The sequence below is a fragment of the Dunckerocampus dactyliophorus genome, chromosome 15, assembly GCF_027744805.1.
Source record: "Dunckerocampus dactyliophorus isolate RoL2022-P2 chromosome 15, RoL_Ddac_1.1, whole genome shotgun sequence".
NCBI classification, from domain to species: domain Eukaryota; kingdom Metazoa; phylum Chordata; class Actinopteri; order Syngnathiformes; family Syngnathidae; genus Dunckerocampus; species Dunckerocampus dactyliophorus.
Genome location: NC_072833.1, coordinates 14,419,962 through 14,428,176, shown reverse-complemented (window position 1 = coordinate 14,428,176; position 8,215 = coordinate 14,419,962). Strand labels below are relative to the sequence as shown.

The following is an 8,215-nucleotide window of genomic DNA, read 5'->3' as shown; positions in this document are numbered from 1 at the left end:
TAAATCCAAATGGTGGGGACTGTGAACGCTCTGGCAGGAGAAGCTTGAAGCACTTTTTAATGCGCTGCAGATGCCTCCTGTTGGCTCTCAGCATTTGTCCCTGATTTCATCCCAAAACAAGCAGTGTGAACCCTCTGTCATCATTAATCCTGACTTAGAAAGGAGCTCATTCTGTCGATGGCTTTAAAATCTATCTTTGCTTCATTTGCCCTAAATTTGTGGCGCTCCTTGGAGACCACAGCACCCTTAGCATTTGTATATGTTGCCTAATGGGCTGGCCGGCTCTGTCTGGAAAAGAACACAACCCCAAATTCACTTTAGCATACAAACATAACACAGTATTTTATTGTTCCTATCTATGTGTACTTTAATGGATGGCTTTAACGGATATTGTGTGTTATTTACAGTAAATTTTAGTGCAGATTTATATGTGTATTAGGAATGGGCGGATCGATCCAAGTATTGATTGCATCGATACCGAGGATAGTATCAGTCTCAGGTTGTCAGTTTTCTTCTGTTTATTTAAAAAAAAAAAATTGTTTTTTGCTGTCTTTTTGTTATTGTTACATGTTTGAAAGAGAACCGATAGTATTTTTTGCTTTTGCTTAGGTATTTTGCACTACTGACTTTATTTTGCTCAAACAACTGTATGTAGTAAAAGAGAATAATTATGTTATTGTGTTCATAGTGTTTTATTTTATTGTTAAATTGTTCACTAATACATTTGTTGGTAAAATCGTGTTTGTTTGTTTTTTTGCTTGCCTAAAGTGTTCATTCATCACATTAAAGGCAAAATCATAAAATCATTCAATAATATTGAAGGAAAAAAACTCAAGGATCAGTATCGGCAATACTGGCCCAGGCTTTACTTGGTATTGGGTCGATACCAAATCTGGAGCGTCGCCCAGCCCAAGTGCTTATGTAGCGAGAGACACGATGCTGCCACCTACAGGTTGTTTGGTAGCACCGCACAGTCCAAACACAGTTCCTCGTTGATCATCACAGTCACGTGAAGACAATCAGGAAGTGAAACATGGCGTCAGTGTTCGGCGGCGTAGAAGGGTGAGAATGAATTGTTTTCCACAGTTTCACGACATGGATAAATATGTGCCTGTGTAGACGTGTAGCAGAGTGAAATTCATACCAACGTACGATGAAAATGAAGTTTCATGACGGTCTCCGTCAAAACTTGTGGCTTCATTTGCTCTACAAATTAGTATAGCATATTCAGTATATGGCTGAAGGCATCTACTGAACGAAGATATACTGTAGAATGGGCTAAATTATTCCAATTAATTATTGCTTTGTCACATATACAATGATGTCATGCAGGAGTGCACTGGGCCTCCTGCATGACATCATTGATAAACAAGAGACCAAACACACGGACGCTGTATTTATCATATCTGGCAATTTCAACCACTGCAACCTCAGGACTGTTCCCCCAAATATTACCAGCATGTGAGCTTTCCCACGAGGGAAAATAACATCCTGGACCAAGTCTACAGCAACATGAAAGGTGCTTTGAAGGCTGTTCCAAGACCCCATTTTGGAAAAGTCGACCACATCTCCATATTCCCTTATCCAACATACAGACAACTCCTAAAGCAAGCTCCCCCTCTAAGTACAGCTCTTAAAGTGTGGAATGAAGAAACTGATCAAGAGCTTCAGGACTGCTTTGGCTGTACAAACTGGGATGTGTTTAGAACTGCAGCGGTGATCAAAAACAGTGGATGAACTGTGATGTAAGGGCTAAGCTACGTGCTCGTTAGACTGCATTTGTCATGGGCACTGCTGAGGACTACAAAAAGGCCAGATATGACCTCAGGAGGTCCATACGAGAGGCCAAAATACAGTACAGACAGAAGCTGGAGGGCTACTATTCCACCTCAGACCCTCAGCGTATGTGGGCGGGGCTTCAGCACATCAAAGAGTATCGCCAGCGGAGTAGCGTAGCCACATCCAGCCACACCACACTTTCAGACGAGCTGAATGAGTTCTATGCCCGCTTTGAAACCCAAACTCCTGATGAGCAGAGAGGGTGGCTGGGCTTGAGCACACAGGACTCACCTCTCATGGTGACATCAGCTGATGTGCGCAGGGTTCTGAACAAAACAAAAACCCACGAAAAGCAGCAGGCCCAGACAACATCTCAGGCCGTGCACTTCGGGTTTGCTGATCAGAGCTAGCTGATGTGCTTGCTGACATATTTAACCTGTCGCTCGCACAAGCATCTGTACCGACCTGCTTTAAGTCCACCACCATAGTGCCCGTACCCAAAAAGAACAACGTGACCTGCTTGAATGACTATTGCCCTATAGCACTCACTCCTATTGTTATGAAGTGCTTTGAAAGAATAGTCATGACCCACATCAAAAAGAGCATCCCGGCCACTGTGGACCCCCTACAGTTTGCATATTGCCAGAACCGGTCCACGGATGATGCAGTCAACACTGCCATCCACACAGCTCTTTCGCACCTACAGGGCCAGGACACATATGTCAGAATGCTATTTATAGACTATAGCTCTGCATTCAATACAGTCAGCCCCCACAAACTCACAGATAAGCTCCTCACACTTGGCCTGTCTCCCTCCCTCTGTAACTGGGTGTTTAACTTTCTAACAGGCAGGCCCCAGTCAGTCAGAGTTCACAATCGCACATCCAGATCAAGAACTGTGAGCACTGGGACCCCACAGGGGTGTGTGCTGAGTCCTCTCCTCTACACGCTCTTCACCTACAATTGCGTGGCCTCCCAGAACACCAGCAGCATTAAATTTGCGAATGACACTACAGTCATTGTCCTGATCACTGGTGGTGTTGAAACATCATACAGAAGAGAGGTGGCGGACCTCATAGCTTGGTGTCGTGATAACAATCTCCTTCTCAATACAGATAAGACTAAAGAGATGATCATCGACCCAAGAACAAGGGAAAAGGAGCCGCATAGACCCCTGTTTATTGATGAGACTGAGGTGGAGAGGGTGAAAAACTTCAAATTCCTCGGTACATACATCAGCGAGGACCTCACCTGGTCTCACAACACCCAACAAATTCTGAAGAAGTCCCAAAGGAGACTGAACTTCCTGAGAAGACTGAGGAAATTTGGCATGTCCACCAAAATCCTCAGTTGCTTCTACAGATGCACCATCGAAAGTGTCCTTACCGCCTCCATCACTGTTTGGTACGGTAACTGTACAACACGTGATAGGAAGGCACTCCAGCGGGTGATCAAGACCTCACAGAACATTGTTGGGGCAGCCCTCCCCTCACTGCAAGACATTTATAAATCTAGAGTCCTACGCAGAACACACAACCTCATCAAGGACAGCACACGTCCACAACACTCATTATTCACACTCCTACCGTCAGGCAGACGCTACAGGAGTTTGAAGTCCAGGACCACAAGACTGGCAAACAGCTTTTACCCACAGGCCATCAGGCTTCTCAACGAAGCACTCACACACTCATAGCACTTTATTTATTTATTTATTGGTATTAATGTCTCTTCTGTTCTTGCTGCTTAATTTATTGGTATTAATGTTTCTTATGTTCTTATTCATTTTCTTGTGTTTTCTTTCTTTTTTTGGGAGAATGAACAGAATAAGAATTTCATTGCATAGCAGAACCACCTGTTTTACTGTGCATATGACAATAAAACTCTTGAATTTTGTATATACTTTTTTTAATTGAATAAAATTATTGTATATGATGCCAATTAATGTACAATGTCCAACTGCACATTAAAGACACAAAGGCAAGAAAAATCCTAATACTGATTGAAGGAATTGATGTCTGATATCTGTTTCTGTAGTGGCGGTACCCACTCCAAGGCAGTGTTGATGGCAGGAGATGGGAGGATCTTGGCAGAGACAGAGGGGCCCTCCACCAACCACTGGGTGACATAGATCTTGTTCTGTATGAATTTATTGAAGTTTAGGGGGGGGGAAAGTCTGTTCACTTTTTTGTGTGCCTGTATAGTTGGTTGGGTTGGACACGTGTATCCAAACCATCAATGAAATGATCCAGAGAGCCAAGTTGGAGGCAGGGCTGGATCCAAACACACCACTGCGCTCACTGGTCAGTCACAAACTGTTCTGTCCTTGTGCATCTGTATTACAACTACGATGCTCTGTGTGCAGGGCATGTCTCTCAGCGGGGGAGACCAGAAGGATGCCATTGACAAACTCATCGCTCGCATGAAAGACCACTTCCCAAGCCTTAGCCAACATTATCTCATCGCAAATGATGCTATTGGTGCCATGGCAACTGCTCGTGATTGTGGTGAGCAAACCCCTTGCTGGTTGCAATGTTGAAAAACTCCTATCGGCATTTGTATGTTTGTCCAATGCAGAACCAGGTTTGATACGTAGCAGCTGGCTGATTAAGCTTCCCCAACTTTATTATCTCAGATGATCCACATTGTAAAAGTTTGTCTTACGTCACCAGGAGGCATGGTCTTGATTTCGGGCACTGGCTCCAACTGCAAGTTGATTAATCCGGACGGCTCCCAGGTCGGCTGTGGGGGCTGGGGTCACATGATGGGTGATGAAGGATCTGGTGAGAAGGCCAAATATGGAAACTATAGAAATGAATGTTAAATATAGTGGTATTGTGTTCATTTTTAGTGACAACCCTTTATTGATGTCTTCATGCAGGCCTGTCTTACTACAGCTACTCACTATTTCAAGACTCCATGTGAATGGTGAAAAATCACTTCATCATAAAAAGCCCTTAAAGCTGTCTTTTTGATTCTATAAACCAGGGGTGTCCAAACTTTTGCCACAGATGGCCACATACAGAAACAATTAAGGTGTGAGGGGTGACTTTGACACATTTTGTGCCTTTTAAGATGAGAAACCCATTCCAGTGTAGGTCAATGTATGCTAGGCTACAGTATCTGAACAAAACAGTTTTTTAAGTGACAAAATTAGTGTAACATCAAATAATATAGCTCATTAATAATGAATCAATTTTAACACCCCTGCTGTAAACCCTGTAATATGGCTTTCACAGTTATTCGACACATTTTAAATTCAGTTTTACGCTAACAATTACAGGCATACAGTATGCAGTATTATACTTACAAAATGTGCAGTTACACAACATCACGTCTTGTCAAAACATCTTCCTGCTGCAAAATGATGAGTTGACTTGTCAGACAGCGCCTTCAGTTCTAGCATTCAAAATCTATACATATATTTACAATTTCAGCAAGAAAAAAGAAATCTGCAACTATGCAGGTGAGCGAATGTCAAACCTTGACTCAGTGGACATCTACTGTACATGTCTTTTGTTCTTTTAATTGGTCCAACTCCTCATCAGCCATATTACTGTGAACGTTTGCACACTAAATGAAAGCCATATAATAAGGAAACCATTGCAGTGATGGTTATAATGACTTGATTGGTCCTAATCAGCAACTTGTCTTTTTTTCAGCATTCTGGATTTCTCATTTGGCTGTAAAGACGGTGTTCGATGCCAAAGACAAGCTTGCCGATCCACCTCATGACGTTACACACGTGACAAAAGCCATGCAGGAGTATTTCCAGGTGAGAAGGCCACACTGGCCACTGCATCAAGTAAAAACAACCAAGTACAGTGGAACCTACTTAAGTTGGTCTCGCTTATGTTGACAACCCGTCTATGTCGACCTACATACCGACGACTTGTGTCTGCATAAGATTTGATATCCAAAAGCATCATTTTTGAAGCATTGGTCAGTTTATGTCAACGTGTTGTAGTATTAACTACGTAGTGCAAAACAATGCCAGCATGGATCAATGGCAATATTACCATCTCATAACTGGGTGACATTGGTTTGAGACCCTGGCACTTTTTTTTTTTTTTTTTTTTTTTAAAGTCGTCTGCCGGAAAGACGTAGTCGAAGGCCCAGGTACCAAATGCCCCGCCCACCCACTGTTAAAAACGTGTCTTTTAAAATCATTGCTTCTGAAAGTTTTCCTCCCGTGGTTGGGGGAACTCTGGTTTAACAGAAACACATAACAGAACGTGAGGCGGGTCAACGCATGTAATGATGACTGTACCTGCTGCTTAAGTTGACAATAAAGTTCCAATTAGCAAGTATACAGCTCTAACCGTCCACTCTTTCGAGTTACGTTTGTAACGGACTAGAGTGAAACGGCGTTCGCATGACTCTTCCTCCCCTTACCCTGCCCCTTCCACTCATCATGTTCACCACAAGTGTTCAATAAAGATAAAAGTGCATTTGTATATGTGAAAGTGCATTGTGTAGGTATGTATATGTATTTCACATTGTGTTCTGCATGTAAAATAAATTATTCTCTATATAATATGTTGTTTATTAATTTTTCTGGTTGTTTGGAACAGATTAATTGGAATTAATTATTTTCTATGTCCCGGTTTTTGGTTTTGGTTGGACCTTTTGGAACGAATTCGTGATGAAAACCGAGGTTCCACTGTATATGAAAACTACACACAAATGGAGGAAATCGATGTCGACAGCAAAATTCTTTATTTTACCCCGTTCTTGTGCCTCTTGCCAAAGTCAAATGTGCAAGCAACGGCTAATTTCAGTTCCGGTTCTGTTAACAACAGTTTATGGCGAATTCTTTCCAGGTGTCTAATCTAATGGGCATGCTGCCGCACCTCTACAGAAACTTCCAGAAGCCCCATTTTGCTGGTTTCTGCAAGAAGCTAGCGGAAGGTAAGGCAGAGCTGAACCCTTGAAGATGGGTTGAAAATTGCCCTTTTGTTGTGTGTGTGTGCGCGCTAAAGGTGCGGAGGCCGGGGACGCTCTCTGTCGACATGTCTTCACCCAAGCTGGGAGAGTGCTCGCCAAGCACGTGCAAGCGGTCTTACCTGCCGCACAGGAGGTGAAGTCCACACACGTTGTGTTCACACTGAATGATTGATTTCCTTTATGAACATTTCCTTTCCTTCATGCTGCCACGGCAGCCTCTACTGACTGGTGACCTCGGCGTACCCATCCTGTGTGTTGGCTCCGTGTGGAAGAGCTGGAAGTTTCTGAAACCAGGTCAGTGTCCAACATCCAACCATCACTTTCACACAGTCAGCTGAAACTTCCCCCTTCATTGTGTGTCTATAAAGGCTTCACTGAGGTCTTGGATAAGGTGGCATCGTCGGATGAATTCAAGGGCCGTTTCCTTGGCTACAGCCTCATGACTTTGCAACAGTCTTCAGCTCTTGGAGGTGCATGTCTTGGAGCTCAGAGTTTGGGTGATGTCTTAACGATGGATTACGCAGCCAACGCAGCCATCTTCTACCATCACTCCTTCAGTAGCAAGCAGAAAGATCTCTGAACCACCACAGTGCACTGTTAGAACAGTTAATGCACATCTTGTTTACCTGCAAGCTTTGATTACGGTTCTGAAGTCTGTTTAAAGAAAGAACAGTTAATGCACATCTTGTTTACCTGCAGGCTTTGATTACAGTTCTGAAGTCTGTAAAGTTTGTCAAATGATGCTAATGATTCCTAGTTAATGATTCCATTCAATGGCTCCTTGTTTGCTCTGTCAGGTGCCATTTTGGAGAATGTACGTACAGTGCTACAGTATATCTTTGCCTATTTGCAGTTCAGGATTTACTCCGCTGCGTATTCAGATTTTTTAAAACTCCCATTTAAATTTTTTAGTAACTATGAGAGGCGCATTAGGCATTTAGGGCTTTTTATGGATGAGACCATTATTTGTGGCTTTTCACCATTTGTGTAGGGGGGATTTGTGGACATACCTGTCAACGTTTGCATTTTAAAATATGGGAATTTTCCCAAGAATACTTGTAGTGAGCCTCACCTGCAGTGGTGTGGTGCAAGCCATGTTTTACTGGTGTAGGTCTACTGTTCTGATGTTTACAGAGCGTTGTCGAGGCAGAGCAGACACAAACTGCTGCTCAGGCTGCCAGCAGTACCGGAGGCTCTTTTTTTTCCCTCTTGAAGTTAATACAGGAATGGGAGGACACCAGGCAAGGAGGACAAAATGTGAGCGTTTCCTAGAGAAACTGGAGAATTGACAGGTATGGTCTTGGGACATAAGTGCTGAATAGTGGGATCTACTGTACTGTCAGTGATTGTCAAGTGCTGCTATCTGCAGGTAAAAATGACCAATTCAGGTTAATGTGATCTTTACAGTGTTCTGAGAACTGTACACTTTGAAAGAATACATTTTTCTGAACTAAATTTGTCTACTACGTTCTTGGGAAAGAAAACTCCAAAC

At 43.0% G+C, this 8,215-nt stretch overlaps 1 protein-coding gene across 1 annotated transcript; it reads left to right on the top strand.

Moving 5' to 3' along the window:
• The first annotated feature begins 986 nt into the window (after nt 1–986).
• nagk (N-acetylglucosamine kinase) lies at nt 987–8,178 on the top strand. Its single transcript, XM_054800926.1, has 10 exons — nt 987–1,062; nt 3,814–3,898; nt 3,981–4,079; nt 4,142–4,283; nt 4,449–4,559; nt 5,439–5,551; nt 6,600–6,687; nt 6,759–6,856; nt 6,939–7,017; nt 7,092–8,178. The coding sequence occupies exons 1-10, from the start codon at nt 1,034–1,036 to the stop codon at nt 7,301–7,303; spliced, it is 1,056 nt and encodes a 351-aa protein (XP_054656901.1). The 5' UTR covers nt 987–1,033; the 3' UTR covers nt 7,304–8,178.
• Nucleotides 8,179–8,215: the final 37 nt, after the last annotated feature.

Bases quoted from the DNA above. Each gene is read 5' to 3' on its own strand.
- nagk (XM_054800926.1), top strand. From the start codon at position 1,034: ATGGCGTCAGTGTTCGGCGGCGTAGAAGG. The intron at 3,899-3,980 runs GTGACATAGATC...GTGCCTGTATAG, and splicing joins GGCCCTCCACCAACCACTGG to TTGGTTGGGTTGGACACGTG. The intron at 4,284-4,448 runs GTGAGCAAACCC...TTACGTCACCAG, and splicing joins GGCAACTGCTCGTGATTGTG to GAGGCATGGTCTTGATTTCG.